The following is a 17,739-nucleotide window of genomic DNA, read 5'->3' on the forward strand; positions in this document are numbered from 1 at the left end:
AATAGGATCACAGGAGCATTCTTAAATGGTAAATGGTTATTTGACGTTGAGAATGATTAAATTATTGTATTACTCTATCGATAAATAGTACAGATAAAATATGGTTACATTATATTGTCATGATGTTCAATAATTGGAAGGCAAGAGGCACGGACACGATCCAGTACCGGGAGAACACACCCCCGTCACACTGAGACTAGTAAGGAGCTCTCCAAGGTTAGACCTGTTGTTCCGCTCCCACATCCATGGCAGGGTCTAGAGAGCCCTGCCCCCACCCCCCGCACCCAGCCCCCCACCCCACAGCCGACACACTCCAGCCACACGAGAGCCAAGAGTCCAGGCATAGAAGCGCTGCCATGGAAACGTCTTTCAGCGCTCGTCTTCGGTGTGCGGCGGCGGGGGTCATTACAGCCAGGCAACTCTGGGGCGCCGCCGGCGCCCCGTGGCTCTGACACTGGGCTCCCCTGGCCTTCCCTGAGCCTCCACTCTGATCCTCCTCCACCTCTTTGTCGGCTCGCTGCTCTCCTCTTGCCCTCCGACATGCAAGGGGTTGCAGGGAACCTGTGAATGCGAAAAGATCTATTACCACTATGTTTACACATAGGTATATGGTTTGCACATTATTCACATTACTGGCACGAGATAAGACGGTAGTTCCCAAATGTGGGGGACGCAACGGCAAGTACAGGACACTAGTAACAATTAAATAGATGCACACAAAACCTAAACAATATAAATACATAAAATACATCTATGATAACAATATGAGTAGTACTATGTTAATGTTAGTGCAAAAAAAACGAGCCAGTTAAAGTTGACATGATGACAGTATTCACAGGATATGTCAATCATGTTATAACTAAACATGCTTCATTGTCTTATGACCCCATCGTCCACATGTTGAATTATTCCTGCTGAATCACTCCACATGGGTGACTGGCCCAGCCTTTGTGTCTTTGTGACGGTCCCCTGTGGGTGACTGGCCTTTGTTGGACCTGAGAGAGAGAGAGAGAGAGAGAGAGAGAGAGAGAGAGAGAGAGAGAGAGAGAGAGAGAGAGAGAGAGAGAGAGAGAGAGAGAGAGAGAGAGAGAGAGAGAGAGAGAGAGAGAGAGAGAGAGAGAGAGAGAGAGAGAGAGAGCTAACCCAGCTAACCCAAAGACAGATCTTTTTTTAATGGTCTCTTTGCAGCCACAAGTATAACATCCCCCCCCCCATCCAACCTCATTAAGATCCGATTCCCTCCCTCCTCCCAGTCCCTTACACACTTCTTTCAGAGACACACTCACACACGTGCGTACATCTTAAAGTAATCCTGCCGTTCAGGAGCGTCAGGAGTGAACCAGAAGCCTTTGGCTCCGGCCCCACCTCTTTTGGATTGTACTTCTGCTCTTCATCTCTTCTATGGCGAGGAGCCTCTCTCCTTTCAGCTCTGACCAAGGCACCCTATTGAATGGATAAATGACCTCAAACCCCCAAACAGGGGGGCACGCTTCATTCCCTCTCCAGCAGCATAGAGGGGCCTATAGAGTCTTTGTCATCCTACCCCCCTTCCCGTTTCTAATACTTGTAGGGTCTCTGGTGGGGAGGGGGGAGGGCTGTGGTGTCTGGTTCAGTCGCCATGGCGACTTTTGAAGTTGTGGTGTTGGACACCTGTGCTTGGGGGGGGGTATGTATAAGCTATAGATGAACAGAGAGGAATACTTTGTTGATTATGAAGTGCTGGAGGAGGTGAGTGCGTCATAGCGCGCGTGTGTGTGTGTGTGTGTGTGTGTGTGTGTGTGTGTGTGTGTGTGTGTGTGTGACCCTGCAGGGTGAGGAAGCTGAAGGAGACGCTGACGACGGTGCAGCAGCTGGATAAGAACATGAGCAGCCTGCGCTCCTGGCTGTCCCGCGTGGAGGCCCAGCTGTACCGGCCCGTCTCCTACAGCGTCTGCCACCACCAGGAGGTCCAGCACCGGCTCGCCGAGAACCAGGTCCGCCCCTCTCCGGGGGAGGGATGGCCTCCTCTAGCCTTCTCCCTTTCTTTCTTGCTTTCTCTCTTTTCTTCTTACTTTGTTTCTTTCTTGCTCTCCCTTTTTCTTTCTTTCTTTCTTTCTTTCTTTCTTTCTTTCTTTCTTTCTTTCTTTCTTTCTTTCTTTCTTATTTTTTCCTTTTTTATTTACCTCAGTCTTTCCTTCTTCCTTGCTCTCTCGCTCGTTCCCCCTGTCCTCCCTTCTCTCTCTCTGTCTTCCTCATCTACACTCTCTCTCTCTCTGTCTGTTATGGATTAATTATTCATAGCCACCCATTCTTTTGTTTTATTTGGGAAGAGATAGTCGTGTCATCAGGGCTGGCCACCGCGCCACACTGCACACTGCACACTGCAGGCGTGAGTGTGAGTGTGAGTGTGTGTGTGTGTGTGTGTGTGTGTGTGTGTGTGTGTGTGTGTGTGTGTGTGTGTGTGTGTGTGTGTGTGTGTGTGTATCTCTGACTCTGTGTACGTGAGAGATGTCATGCCCGTCCGCCTGTCCGTCCCCCTCCCTGCAGGAGCTCCAGCGGGACATCGAGCAGCACATGGAGGGCGTGGCGTCGGTGCTCAGCCTGTGTGACGTGCTGCAGGGGGACGAGGACGCCGAGGGCGAGGGGGACTCCCTGCTGGAGACCAGCCGCAGCCTGGACCAGCGCTGGAGGGCCATCTGCGCCCTGGCCCTGGACCGCAGGCTCAGGTGAGAGGGGGTCTGGGTCTGGGACTGGGTCAGGGTCTGGGTCTGGGACTGGGTCTGGGACTGGGACCGGGACTGAGACTGGGACTGGGACTGGGACTTGGTCTGGGTCTGGGACTGGAACAGGGTCTGGGACCCGGACTGGGACTGGGTCTGGGCCTGGGTCTGGGTCTGGGACTGGAACAGGGTCTGGGACTGGAACAGGGTCTGGGTCTGGGACTGGGACTGGGTCTGGGACTGGGTCTGGGTCTGGAACAGGGTCTGGGTCTGGGTCTGGGTCTGGGACTGGTCATAGGTCGTGGTGTGGGTCTTGTTGTGTTTGTGCATCTCTCTGTCATACGTGTCCTCAGAAGCAGAGAGCTGCATGCTTGAGCATTAATGGGTTTACTTCAAAAGCAGACCCTTTTTTTCTGGATGCTTCAGATTTAATTTGCTTACCTAAATGTCTGACCTATTTCTATGCAGGCTGGGTTTGAATTTTTTTCTTGAATAAACATCCTAAAACATCTTATATCTTATCACTCATTTCACTAGCATTCAATATATAATTTTTACCATTGGCCTAAGATTTTAAATACAGGATTAGTTTAAATATTTTGTTTATTACACTGGAACTGATTCTGATGTCCGTATAGTTGCACCCAGCGTCCAAACCGATTTAGACCAATGAGCAGCCATGGCTGTGTCTCGCTGACTCTGAGTCATCTTGCGTGTGCGTGTAGGATCGAGGAGACATGGAGGCTGTGGGGTAAATTCCTTGACGACTACGCACGCTTTGAAGATTGGCTCAAGATGGCGGAGCGCACGGCCGCCAAGCCCAACTCCACCGACGTCCTGTACACGGTCGCCAAGCAGGAGCTCAAGAAGTTTGAGGTCAGTGGAGGGGGACGCTAACAGGGAACCGGTCTTGTCAGTGCGGACATAGACGCAACAACACCGTACATCTGTTCATCAAACACGGTATTGAATTACCAACAGAAAGCCCTTTGAAAAGAGAAGCATTTCCTTTTACTAACAGTGAACTGGCAGTAGTAAAATGAAGAACATGAAATGAAATGAAATGAAATGACACAACACATACAACTTTTATGTTTCTATTAGAATCAATGAGACTCAATTACGAAAAGAATGAACTATATTTGTGTGTTACTTTGCTTGGCTTACGGCCCTACTCTTCGGCGGCGGCTTGAACTCTCTTGAACTCGTGGCACAGTCACCCAGTCACACGTCATAACACGCTTCTCTGTTTCCACGCGTGGGCGGTCAGTCATTTGGAACGTTAAAGCACACCGTCTCACTCATCTGCTTCGGTTTGGTGGAAAGCATCCTCACCCAAATGTCTGTTGACTCCCCCCCCCCCCCCCCCCCCCCCCCGCTCCTCTCCAGAGTTTCCAGAGGCAGGTGAACGAGCGGCTGACCCAGCTGGAGCTGGTCAACAGCCAGTACCGCCGGCTGGCCAGGGAGAACCGCACCGACCGGGCCAGCCAGCTCAGGGCCATGGTGCACCAGGGCAACCAGCGCTGGGACAGCCTGCACCGCAGAGTGGCCGCCATCCTGCGCCGGCTCAAGGTACACACACACACACGCACACACACACACACACACAGACACAGACACACACACACACACACACAGATACACACACAGGCGCGCAGATACAGACAGAAACACCGACGCACACACACACACACACGGATACAGACACAGACACAGATGCACAGATACACACACACACGCAGACACAGACGCACGCACACACACTCACACACAGATACAGATACAGATACAGACACCGATACACATGCAGACACAGACCCAGACACACACAAAGACACACACACAGATACACACACAGACACGCACGCACAAGCACACAGACGCACATGCACATGAACACACACACACAAACACACACAGACACACACACACAAACACACGCACTTTCGTTGGAAAACCTAAAGAGCGCAGATTTCGGTAGTTGTAGCGCCACCCAAAAAAAACAAGTTGAATCATGTTGTTTTGGATGTGAGGAAACACACAGAGGGTGTGTGTACCGGGGCTGCTGCAGAGGACTTCTGTCCCTGCGGGGGCATCTGATTTTGACTTCAGGGGAATTTACCCTACTACGCTTCCACATGGAAACTAATAAACCACAAGATGAGAAGGCTCTGCTATTGATATTAGGGCCACGACAGCACAATAACACATTCTGTGTTTCCAAGTAGGTTCACTCAATGTGATAGAGCGGTGTTATGACACCCAGATGTTGCATGGTGAACAGCAGCCCGGCTAAAGGGAGGAGCTGCCACCGGATGACTGCGGTGGACCGGTCAGGCTGAATGGGGTTGTTGTGGTTGCAGTGTTCTGAAAAGGAGAGCGGTATAGCCAGGGGATAACGTGTGCTCTGTGGGCTGTCTCTGTGATGTGATAGAGTGTTTGGCTCATCTTTAAGTTGGCGTGCAGGAAATGTACTTTTTTACTGTTGGAAGATTCCTTACCCACCTTTTCCACTCTTACTCCTCTCTGCTCCTTACTCCTCTCTGCTCCTCCTTATTCCTCTCTGCTCCTCCTTACTCCTCTCTGCTCCTCCTTACTCCTCTCTGCTCCTCCTTACTCCTCTCTGCTCCTCCTTGCTCCTCCTTACTCCTCTCTGCTCCTCCTTACTCCTCTCTGCTCCTCCTTACTCCTCTCTGCTCCTCCTTACTCCTCTCTGCTCCTCCTTACTCCTCTCTGCTCCTCCTTACTCCTCTCTGCTCCTCCTTCCTCCTCTCTGCTCCTCCCCACTACCCCTCCCTCCTGCCCCCCCCTCTCTCCTCTGGGCCCCTGCTGTTCCGACAGCACTTCACGGGCCAGCGGGAGGACTTTGAGAGCACCAGGGAGAGCATGCTGGTGTGGCTGACGGAGCTGGACCTGCAGCTCACCAACGTGGAGCACTTCTCCCAGAGCGACGTCCGCCACAAGATAGAGCAGCTCAACGTGAGGAGACCCGCACACTCACCTGACACTGGGCCATGGCACGCGGCAACACGTGAACCTTTTTGCTTATAAATCAGTTTGACTGTATTCCAATTGCCCACATATCTGTCTTTTGAGTATTGTTATTATATCATGTTATTATTGTTTTATTTTAATAATTTGTTAACAATGGACCCGTTTCACTTTGTAAATGTATGTTTGTAAAGTAAGCGTTATTGTCGGCGTTCTCAGGAGTCCTTTTGTACCGTACAGTCAGTGTCAGCAGCGACCTGAACACACTTTATTCCCCTCCCTCCATCCCTCGGCCCTGCGTCCACCTAAACACCCAGGGCTTCCAGAAGGAGATCACCCTGAACACGGAGCGCATCGACGGCCTCATCGTGTTTGGCGAGGGCCTGATCCAGAAGAGCTCCCCCATGGACGCGGCCGTCATCGAGGAGGAGCTGGAGGAGCTGCACGCGTACTGCCAGGAGGTGTTCAGCAGGCTGGTCCGCTTCCACCAGCGCCTCAGCACCACCCCGGTCAGCTCGCACGCACACACACGCACGCACACACACGCACCACGCACACACTTAACAGGCCATTACAGGGAAAGGGAGGGGTACCAGGGAGGGGGTATTCATTTTAATCTGCAACCGCACTGCTAGACGCCGCTACCTCCTACGCACTAAGAATAACATAACACCCAACAAAAAGCTGGCTGTAGAGAAGGGGACGCTTTCACACAATCAAATATAAAAGCTAAATAACAATAAAAGGACTTACACATTCTTACACACACACACACACACACACACACACACACACACACACACACACACACACACACACACCGAAAACACACACACACACACACACACACACACACACACACATACACACACCGAAAACACACCGAAAACACACACACACACACACACACACACACACACACACCGAAAACACACACACACACACACACCGAAAACACACACACACACACACACACACACACACACTCACACACACACACACACACACACACACACACACACACACACACACACACACACACACACACACACACACACCTCCTACCTCCTAACTGGGTTTGTGTCCACGGCCCCAGGCGGAGGAGCCGGAGCCCTTCTACAACAGCGTGACGCTGGAGGAGAGCCTGGAGCTGATAGGCCGGCCGTGGCTGGGGCGGGGCAGCCTGCCGGCCACGCCCACTCACCTGCTGAGCTCGCCGATGGAGCGCTCGGGCTGCGGCACCCCGGTCAGCGTGGACTCCCTGCCGCTGGAGTGGGACCACACAGGGGACGTCGGGGGGTCCTCCACTCAGGAGGAGGACGAGGAGGAGGGAGAGCTGGAGGAGGGGGACGACGAGGACGAGGAGGGGATGTACTTCAGCGTGCTTTCAGGTAGCTCCGGTGAAATGAAACCGTTTCTTTGCGTGTGTGTGTGTGTGTGTGTGTGTGTGTGTGTGTGTGTGTGTGTGTGTGTGTGTGTGTGTGTGTGTGTGTGTGTGTGTGTGTGTGTGTGTGTGTGTGTGTGTGTGTGTGTGTCATCATGGTCACGCCCTAAAACATGTTTTCCCTTGAGCATTCACCCACTAAATCATTGGCCTATGGGCCCACCTGGGACAAGGAAGGACGCTCCTGTTGGATACTCAGAATTTCTTCTGCCAGTGCAAACTCAGAGTCATGTTTCCGGGGAAGGAATTCTTCAGTATTTAAGTAACATATATATACCTTAAACCGAGAGGCATCTGGACTCGATACAAACACAAAACAGCAGAACTAACCTCCGTTCTCCTGCCAGACTTGGAGAGGAGTGAAAGCGAGGAGGAGTATGTGGACGTGGCCGGAGAATGGCCCCTAGAAGGCCCCCTATCGGGTAGGGCCCCATGGCTTCCCCTCCTGCATGGCTAGCCCGCAGGGGTGAAAGCTCACTGCGCTTTTGCCCTCTCCTCCAGCTCACAAGTGTGAAAATAATGCTGTATTTGGTCCTTGTGTCGGATAATTATGCCCACTTTGTTAGAAAAATAATATCATAGCAACAAAGTGGCCTCTCTATGCCACACGGTGGGGAATGCTTGACTTTGGTCATATCTCGCCTAACCTCAATATCCCTTCTCCCCAGCTTTTAATTCCTCCCCTCTTCTCTCCCCCTCGTTCACTTTTATTCCTTTTCCCTCAAATTTTGTCGCTTCTGTTCCTTCCCTTTCATCTTCTGCATCCAAAATCTGTCTCTGTATCAGAGAGAGAGAGAGAGAGAGAGAGAGAGAGAGAGAGAGAGAGAGAGAGAGAGAGAGAGAGAGAGAGAGAGAGAGAGAGAGAGAGAGAGAGAGAGAGAGAGAGAGAGAGAGAGAGAGAAGCTGGTTCAATGGAACAAGTCTCCTTACCCTGCTGGCTACGACGGTAATTGTACGGTAATTGTCACCTATCAGGGGAGCAATTACCGCACACTCACATGGCCGAGCCGGCGCCTAATTGCTTGCACTCACATCGCGGTGCGGTGGTGAGGCCGCAGCGTTCTTGAGGAGACACAAATCGCACTAAAATGGCGAGGGATTGGAAAGACTTGGTCTGAATCGGTCTGAATCCCTGCCCGCCGACGCGCTTCAAACCACCGCCGTCTTTCCAAGACGAGGAACGCTAGAATAATTTATGTTTTCCTGAGAAGATATTTGTCAGGCGTGCGATGGATAGTTTGCTCTGTGGTGTGTTGTTCGCCGTTTGTTGCACTTCACCTGAAGTGTTTGAAAGCCGTATCGGCAACTTGTTGTCTGGGTGATGGTTGGATTCTGAGCAGCACGTCTGTCGTGTCGGCCCCAGCTCCCAGCAGGTCCATGCGGGTGGAGGCCCAGTCTCCACGCTGGCAGACCGCCGACGACGTGGACACCTTGGACACCTCTGAGCGGCCACCAGCGCTGCTCACCAGCACGCCGCAGAAACACAGCTATGTGAGTCTGGGGCTACAGTATGCTACACATTGCAATACCCAAGAGCATCAAGTTGGGAGTCAACCGTAACCTGATTCAAAAGTAGTATTTTGTGAGCTGCAATTCACTGTTAGAAAGCTGGACATTTGAACACGAGTTCAGAGCCCTCACCAGTTACTTCACGTCCTCCTCTTCTTTTCATCTCACAAAGTTTTTGAATAAATGTCATTGGCACGGCTTATAGTAGATCATAGGCGTTCAATCTCATGGCAAGTGGGCAGACCAAATAGATGTGTATAATCGCACTTGCTAAACAGCATTAATTATGTTGAATTGAGTGGTTGCATTTGCAAACAGGTGTGCATGATCTGGTCATAAAGCTGGGGTGAGCAATTTGGAGAATTGATTTGATTTTTGAATTATCCAACCCGAAACATCCCAGCCCTCTCTCCAGGATCCCTCCCAGGCAGTTCCCCCAGAACACATCACAAGCTTACTAGCTCTATCGAATCATGAACAGGGACTGCGTCGCCCATAGACGCCTGAGCATTTTTTATTGCTGACTGGATGTTAATAGAATTTCCCAAATATGACAAAAACTAATTCTAAAATAAATGACCTACCTAAGCTTTAAAGGTCTAATATGTCATTTCTGCCACCAGGGGTCTCTCAATCAAAAATGGGAAGTTTAATGTTGTTATGAAGAAGCGTGGGATCGTCTGAGTTGTTGTCTTCGCCACTAGCCTGACAACGCCAGACCAATTAGCAAATTAACGGAAAATCAACTTCAATTCCAAGGGGAGGCAACCAAAATATCTCTGGATGCATTTGGACAGACAACCAATCGCAGAAACCAAATGCATCAGGGGCTGACTTGATGAGATGACTTGTCACTAGAGAGCCCAGTTGTTAGCCGTGGTCAATCACACAAACAATATATTTATGAGCTTGTTAAACGTTGTTATAGTGTTACAGATGTTATGTTGTGTTAGAAATGTTTGATATGCCGCCAAATTAAGACAGTCCTTTTTGACATGCCTGTGTGTGTGTGTGTGGGGGTGTGTGAGTGTATGCATGCTTTTTTCTTTCTGTGTGTGTGTGTGTGTGTTTGTGTGTGTCGGTGTGTGTGTGTGTGTGTGTGTGTGTGTGTGTGTGTGTGTGTGTGTGTGTGTGTGTGTGTGTGTGTGTGTGTGTGTGTGCAGCTGCGGCTGCTGTCAGAGTGCAGTGGGAGTTCTGAGGACATTAAGAGGGTCTCTCTGGTCCGGGATAGCGAGGAGCAGCTGGAGACCCCGCCGCAAGCAGGGCTTACCTCCACAGACGCACAGCCAGGTAACTGCACACTTCAGCCGGGTAGTGGATTAACGCAAGAGAGGGTCTTCCTGGGGTTAAGAGGGGGGGTACCGTACTGGAGCTGCTGTCACAGCCTGACATAGCCATTACAATTATTGTCATTTTGTAATGTGGTCCAATATATAAATCAATTCAAAGTCATCTCAAGCAATTCAAGAATTTCAATTAATCCTGGTATTGTTGTGTATGTGTGTGCGTCTGCGTGCCTTTCTCTTTGTGTGTGTGTGTGTGTGTGTGTGTGTGTGTGTGTGTCTTTTTTTGTGTGTGTGTGTGTGTGTGTGTCTCACACACCCAGTGGGGATGGAGTCCTGGATGGACGTGCCCGAGGTTCAGTCCAGGATCCACCCGCCGCGGCCGGCTCCACAGGAACCCAGGACCCACATGACCTCTGACCTGGTGGAGGAGGTGACCTCCTGGCTGGCACTGGTGGGGCCGGAGCTGGAGCTGATCCAGCGCCGCGACCCCGCCACCAGCATCCCGGACCTGGAGGCGCGGGTCAAACGCCTCAAGGTAACCATAGGCTGGCAAGTTACCATGGCAACCCCCCTCATCAGCAGCAGCCGCGCCGTCTCGGGATGCTGCACTCTGCTCAATGCTTCTCCCACCTGTTTAGTGTTGCTGCGGGCTGCAGTTTCCATCTTGAGCAGAGCAACCGATGATAAAAGCGATTCAATGAGGTGAATCCTAATGTTGCTGCTCTCTGTGTGTAGGAGATGCAGCGCGAGTTTGCTGGCTACCAGTCCGTGGTTGGTGATGCCGGAGGGCTTCTGCGGGCTGGAGCTGCTCTGGATGGGGGGGAGACGGAGGGGAGCCTACTGGGGGAGCTGAACCGGGGCTGGGGCCAGGCGTGCACTGGCCTCCAGGACTGGGAGCACAGTCTCAGGACCAATCTCCTGCACTGTCAGGTGAGAGCTGTTGTTAATGGCCCTCCGAGTGGAAACGATTGCTCATACTTATTCTGTCACAGTCCCTCAGGTTATGGATTTAACCATTTATTGCATTGAATGGTAATGCACTTTGCTTCTGCGGAATGGTTCCACTCTTTTAGTGTGCTCCCTGCTGTAGGATTTAAAGCATGACATACAGAGGTCATACAGCACCATTGGACTGAATATCGTTTTTTGTGCGTTTGGTTGGATCGTGTTAGCTGACTGAGAGGATGACTAGAGGGACAGCACCATAACTAGCTATACTATAGCTATTGTAATGGCAAAAGCTTGCATCTTAATTCGTTATTTATTTGAGACTGGGTTATGATTTAAGTGATTGTTGTATATATATTTAAACATAACAAATCTCGCACTGCAGTGTGATAATTCTTTTTCTAAAATAAAATTTCAATGACAGCTGAAATTCAGAAGAACTGATCTTATATTTTTTTCTGTTGTATCTCTTTAATATCACTGTATACATTTTGTTTAATGCTTTTTTATGTTATGACATTTTTATGTTTATGTTTGCTTTTAAATGTTTTGAGTGTTTATGTTGGTGTCTGTTTCTTTAAGTTAAATCAAAAGTCTTTCCCGCAATGACAACTTGTTCCTAATACTTTGGAGACGGTAACCTTTGACCCCTCAACAGGAGTTCAACGGAGCCCTCCACTCCTTGCTGCTGTGGTTGGCCCAGGCAGAGAGCAAATGCCACGCTGTGGACATCAGCCAATCACACGCCCCGCTCCGCAGCCTTCGGCAGCATCGCTGCACGCTCAGCGTAAGCCAATGGTAGCCCTGATGTGAGGCTGTCTTATTATCTAAGCCCGAAGCTCACCAAAACAACACACCTGATGGATGTCACTTAATAATCTCTTAGAGAATCACAGAGGTCACAGCTATCTCTGGTGCAATGTATTCACACTGCATCGTCCTTGTTAAATAAACATTTCAATACATAGCAGTAAGAACTCTTAAAGGTTAATAGTTTCAGTACATGAGAAAGAGAAGGCAGATGTATGACAAAACCACAGGTGTGACAATTACTTTCCTAAGGTGAGCTCACCTTCCACCAATTTCAATAAATACAAAAAAAAGACTTCCTTTAATGTGGGTTTGGGTTGCGATAGTCTTGTGTAATGTCCCCACTCATTACCAAACTCCATCATCTGAAGTGTGAACACCATGCTCGCAGTGGGACATATCTGCTTTCATCAAGGCGCCCCCCAGCAGCAGCAGCATCAGCAGCGGGGGGGGGGTCTCCATCCACCCACCCACGGCCGTGTGTCTCCTCCCCAGGTTCTCCAGGCTGATCTGAGGAGCCGGCAGTCGGAGCAGCGCTCCCTGCAGGTGCTGTGGTCTCAGCTGCAGCCCCGTCACGGCCCCACCGCCGAGGGAACGGAGGCCCAGGAGAAGCTGCACGTCACGGCCAGCAAGCTCCGGTCGCTCCTGAGGCACGTGGAGCGCGACCTGAGCCGCCTGGACCAGCGTATGGTGAGGGCTTCTGGTCACATGCAAGCTCCCTTTTAAAGAGCCCTGCACTTTGCTGCAGATGCTTTTGTGACGTATGTTTTACCTTTTAAGACAATGAAGCCCATTGTATTTGTATAGCCCATAATCAGAGTTACAGTCTCAAAGTGCTATTGGTCCCCCCCAATAGGCCACTAAAAAGCAACAAAAAGCTCCCTTGATTATCTAGCAGGCTTGCAGACTTGTGTATCTTCCTCTCACCCTCTCACAGACAAGAGCAGCCTTCTCAAGTTTTAAAGTATTGCTGTCTATCCATTCATCGTCATGTAACTTTTGTTGTTGGCAGACCAAATGTCCGTGGTGGTGTACACATGATCCAGGGAGGACTCGAAAATAATTTTGAACTTCGATTCCATGTCGGTATAACACTTGTTCAAGTAATGGGAAAATGCTTTCCTGTCGGATGTTGGCTTGCGAGTGGCGGGTAGTTTATCTAGTATTTTTCTAAATCTGGGCGATTCAATAGTCGACAAGGGAACCATGTCTTCTACAATGAACCCTGCAACCAGCCGGTCTTTCTGTGTCAACTGCTTCTGTGCTCCAACACTTGAACACTTCTTCGCACAAGCAGCTACGTCACTCAAATCGATCGCTATTGCAACGTGCCGAGGCAAGCAGGTGCTGCAGACACACGGGCAGCACGCATGCATGCACCACAACAGATCAGAACTTTACACGCAGGCAAACACGGCTTGGTTAATGCAGGAAAGCGTTTTATTATAGTCTAGTAAAGTAGTGTAGTTACCGGTATTTTAAATGTAATGCGTTACTTTACTTCGTTACCCAAAAAAGGATGTGTTACTTTGTAACGCGTTACCCCCAACACTGCTGGCCGTTGAGTAAACTGATGGCTGTCAAGCGGGCGGGTGTCCAGTCATGATCACAGCAACTCACTGAGACAGCAGGCCCCCAAACCTCCTTACTCCTCCCTGCTCCTCCTTACTCCTCACTGCTCCTCCTTACTCCTCCCTGCTCCTCACTGCTCCTCCTTACTCCTCCCTGCTCCTCCTTACTCCTCACTGCTCCTCCTTACTCCTCCCTGCTCCTCTCTACTCCTCGTTACTCCTCTCTGCTCCTCCTTACTCCTCTCTGCTCCTCCTTACTCCTCTCTGCTCCTCCTTACTCCTCTCTGCTCCTCCTTACTCCTCTCTGCTCCTCCTTACTCCTCTCTGCTCCTCCTTACTCCTCTCTGCTCCTCCTTACTCCTCCCTGCTCCTCTCTACTCCTCTCTGCTCCTCCTTACTCCTCACTGCTCCTCCTTACTCCTCTCTGCTCCTCCTTACTCCTCCCTGCTCCTCTCTACTCCTCTCTGCTCCTCCTTACTCCTCCCTGCTCCTCTCTACTCCTCTCTGCTCCTCCTTACTCCTCCCTGCTCCTCTCTACTCCTCTCTGCTCCTCCTTACTCCTCCCTGCTCCTCTCTACTCCTCTCTGCTCCTCCTTAGTCCTCTCTGCTTCTCCTCACTCCTCCCAACTCCTCCCTGCTCCTCCTCACTCCTCCCAACTCCTCTGCTCCTCCTTACTCCTCTGTTTACTTGTTGACATGTAGGTAGGTTGATGATGACGATAGTGATGGCGAAGTTGAAGTTGCTGATGAGTTGTTTCTCACAGGACTGTGAGTCTGCGTTGTCCTCTTCAGCTGAAGGAGGAGGAGGAGGAGGAGGAGGAGGAAGGGGCCAGAGTGCATTTGTTGCTTCTCCACAGGAGCGGGAACACTCAAGGAAGCACTCCTCTAAAAGGTAGGATTTTAATAGAACCCCTGGTAAGCAGGGGATGGAATGAAATGGCATTCTACCCAGAGGTAAAATTATTATTATTATGACTGACTAAGAGGCAGTGATGGAGCAAAAACACGGCAGAAAAACGCATCAGCACAGCTTTAGTGACTGCACTGTTGAGTTTAGTCTTGCATATATGAGAACGAATTATATTATTTCACGACATATGGAGATGAGTCACCCGAACTAGATGGGACATCGCAAATGTTTGCTATTGTATTTCACCCCAATCCCTCATTATGTATCGATTAAGTATAATCCATGATGTGTGTCATCAAATGATAGTATAGTATTAGTGTGATTGTGTTGCAATCCAAAAAGAAAGGATAGAAAAAAACGGTAAAAATATCTATTTTAAAATGTTTCGCTCACTCTCTTTCTGGCGGGTGCGTCCCAGGCAGAGGACGGGCGGAGCCCCCCCTTCCCCACCTCCTCCCCGTCGCTCCTTCCTCTGCCGGGTGCTGCGCGTGGCCCTCCCCCTGCACCTCCTCCTCCTCCTGCTGCTGCTGGGGCTGTGCTGCCTGGTGCCCCGGCCTGCCAGCGACCCCGGCTGCTCCCTCACCAACAGCCTCGCCCGCTCCTTCTACCCCATGCTGCGCTACACCAACGGACCCCCGCCCACATGATGACCCCCCCCCCTCCCCCCCATGGAAACATGAGATCTATAAAGACATGGACATTTGGTGGACGTTTTTCTTCACCGATTTCCTCTTTGGGGAACCATGAGTTTAGATCGGAGGACGAGCCGGGATGGGTGGGTCCTGCAGTGAGATCCTAACCCCTGACCTTGGGAATGATGACGCCCTTTGACACTATTACCGTTTGAGATGGTAGTAGTGGCCACACACACACACACACACACACACACACACACACACACACACACACACACACACACACACACACACACACACACACACACACACACACACACACACACACACACACACACACACACACACACACACACATTTGCAGGAACATTCAGTCCCAAATGCAGGAGTCTCTGCTGTATGTATTCTGCTAGAATCCCACTTTCTCAATGTTCAGGACTTACTTCCGAGGAAGAGCGTTCGGAGAGGTCATTTTCAAGGAATTGTATTTTTTGTTTCTACCATGTCTCACTTTAAGAATGTTAGAACGGGTTTTATATATTTAATTTAAAAATTGTATGAATTTATTCTGCCGATAAACACTGTTTCTCTTACACAATGTGTGTGTTGCTTCAGGTCTTTAACAGCAAACACAAAAAATGCATATAGCACAATACATAGTGATATTTGACTTGGTCTGAGCAGGCTAGATTTTTGGATTATTTCGAGTGAAATGTAATGTCTACATTGATGGGTGTCATAGTTGTCAGTAAACCTTGCCTATCAATTGATTCCCGACATATATGTGTCCATTATTCCCTTAGTGTAACATTCAATAAAAATATATTCGCATTAATGTTCTCCAAACCCAATTTCAAATAGCATTTTCTATTGATCATGTGGCAGGCAAGTTCAGCTAGTTCATCAAGTTAACTAAAAGTAGGAAATGTTTTAATATGAATGTGTAGTGTTTCATTATATTTGATGGTTCAGTTAGTGCGTAGTGTGTTTACGTTTCCATGGAGATAGACTTCACCCAATGTCACTTTCAGAGGCAAAAGTATGTGAGCTTTTAATATACCGAATACCAAATACTCTTAAAATAGGCTGCTTTTTGTAACTTATTAAAATAATAACATACAAAATCTTTTGAGATATTTGATTACTTTTGCAGTAATGACATTTTTTGAAAGATATAATTTCTGTTTATAATCAATCAAAGCTGTTTCTAAAGCTTACCATTTCAAATCAAAATGGTACTTAGATTGAAGGACACAAAGTGAGAGTTACATATGTAACTACGGTTCTATGAATTCTGAATGACCGTCAGAGGCAGTGCTTAAAGGCCCACTATGAACTTTTTTAGCCAAAATGACATTAATAATGCCGGTTGAGAGTTATTCTGATGGATCTGCAACCATTTCTGGGTCGTTTGTTGGGTGTGTCATTGCCCCTTGTCGCTTCTCCAAGGAAAAAGCGAATATGCAACTTGCTCTGTTCGGACCGACACAATCCGGATGTGACACAGCGGAAGTATCCAATCGCGCCTCTAAAATGTAGTCAGATTGTAGTTTCGAAATTGCTTTACGGCACAGACACACACCCAAACATGGCACCGGCTAGATATAAACAGCCATCTGCGAGGCAATTGTTGCATTCATCATGGGTCGATCGACTGAAACAAAAGAAAAATAAAAATAAGTTGGACCAGAAAAGAGACCAGACACGAGTGAAAGGGGAACTATGCAACTGTTTTGGCTTGATTTACCTTAATATAACAGGCTAAGAGTCATTGCGATGGTTCTATTACACATTTTTGTTCGATTGTTCGTTGTTTCGACTCCCCCTTGCGCATCTTGGCGGAGAAAGGGAATATGTTTCTGCCGGCGACCCGCCGCCCCATAGATATATATATTGGTTAATATATATATTTATGCGCCGCGCACTCTCGCGGGACTCTCGGGTCTCGCGAAGTACCAAATTGCTTTACGGCACAGACCCCCAAACACGGAACCGGCTCGATATAAACGATATATATATTAACTAGATGGCGGCGTCTAGAACGTCACCATAGGCCGCCATCTTACCACAGTAAAGCTTTCTGGCGGAATCTGTTGTAGCGGACGTAAACCAGTGATCTGCACAAACGCTAATACTCTTATCTCGCTGAAATCTTGAAGGATTTACAAACGGTTTGGTTTCTTACAAACGTTATTAAAGTGGTTATAATTCTGGATGCTTGAACATGTTTAAATTGCAGCTTTTCTCTTTGAAAAACGACTTGATCGTGCAACTTAGTTGTGTATCACGGGTAGGCTACTAGCTACCCAGTAGCTAGTAGCGGGTAAACATTGTGGTAACCTCAGAAAATCTATAGCTTCAAGAGTTTATATGTACGCATATTTAATGAGATATTGCCTAATTTGCATATTTTATTTTTTAGACAAAGTGTAATACAAAAAGTATTTCTGTTAGTATGAAGATTAATCTGGTAGAAATGTATGAAGATATCTATAGAGGAAAAAAAAGTCCCATTCCCTTGTGTGATACAAGTGTCACCTATTGTGGTCAATTTTAGGACCTTCGCCCCGGATAGAGATTTTTTCACACATCCCACGTTGTTCACTGGGGTCCTATAACAGTTGAGATAATCTTCGCCAAATGAAGTGCATACAAATCGTATCCAGGACCTCTAGGATTTATATGTAGGCTATGCATATTGAATGAGTGTTATGCGCCATAACACCAAAACTGTACAACACTTGCGTTACTGTCCTGGAGCTCTATATCTAAATAATATCATATAATGCATAGATATCTATATCATATTATACATATTATCACGGCCAAAAGCTGTGTGCGCCTCCAGACGATATTATGAATCACAAACGACTTTGTCGGGTTCTGCGACGTCTCTGGTTCTTCCACTTTCACATCAACCTGTAGTAGACAGAACC

At 48.8% G+C, this 17,739-nt stretch overlaps 1 protein-coding gene across 2 annotated transcripts in view; it reads left to right on the forward strand.

Moving 5' to 3' along the window:
* syne2a (spectrin repeat containing, nuclear envelope 2a) overlaps positions 1 to 15,912 on the forward strand; it is a 57,457-nt gene extending 41,545 nt beyond the window's left edge. The window contains exons 49-64 of one of the 2 annotated variants that reach the window (XM_030345848.1): positions 1,811 to 1,973; positions 2,527 to 2,705; positions 3,425 to 3,575; positions 4,089 to 4,271; positions 5,541 to 5,678; positions 6,008 to 6,199; positions 6,787 to 7,081; positions 7,482 to 7,556; positions 8,498 to 8,625; positions 9,807 to 9,933; positions 10,250 to 10,464; positions 10,665 to 10,859; positions 11,536 to 11,664; positions 12,183 to 12,377; positions 14,023 to 14,150; positions 14,587 to 15,912. In XM_030345848.1, the coding sequence (XP_030201708.1) occupies positions 1,811 to 1,973; positions 2,527 to 2,705; positions 3,425 to 3,575; positions 4,089 to 4,271; positions 5,541 to 5,678; positions 6,008 to 6,199; positions 6,787 to 7,081; positions 7,482 to 7,556; positions 8,498 to 8,625; positions 9,807 to 9,933; positions 10,250 to 10,464; positions 10,665 to 10,859; positions 11,536 to 11,664; positions 12,183 to 12,377; positions 14,023 to 14,150; positions 14,587 to 14,815 (2,722 nt within the window). In that variant the 3' untranslated portion in view covers positions 14,816 to 15,912. The remainder of the gene's footprint in view (positions 1 to 1,810; positions 1,974 to 2,526; positions 2,706 to 3,424; positions 3,576 to 4,088; positions 4,272 to 5,540; positions 5,679 to 6,007; positions 6,200 to 6,786; positions 7,082 to 7,481; positions 7,557 to 8,497; positions 8,626 to 9,806; positions 9,934 to 10,249; positions 10,465 to 10,664; positions 10,860 to 11,535; positions 11,665 to 12,182; positions 12,378 to 14,022; positions 14,151 to 14,586) is intronic. The other variant, XM_030345849.1, reaches the window with a different exon arrangement.
* Positions 15,913 to 17,739: the final 1,827 nt, after the last annotated feature.

Source organism: Gadus morhua, chromosome 21, assembly GCF_902167405.1.
Source record: "Gadus morhua chromosome 21, gadMor3.0, whole genome shotgun sequence".
NCBI lineage: Eukaryota > Metazoa > Chordata > Actinopteri > Gadiformes > Gadidae > Gadus > Gadus morhua.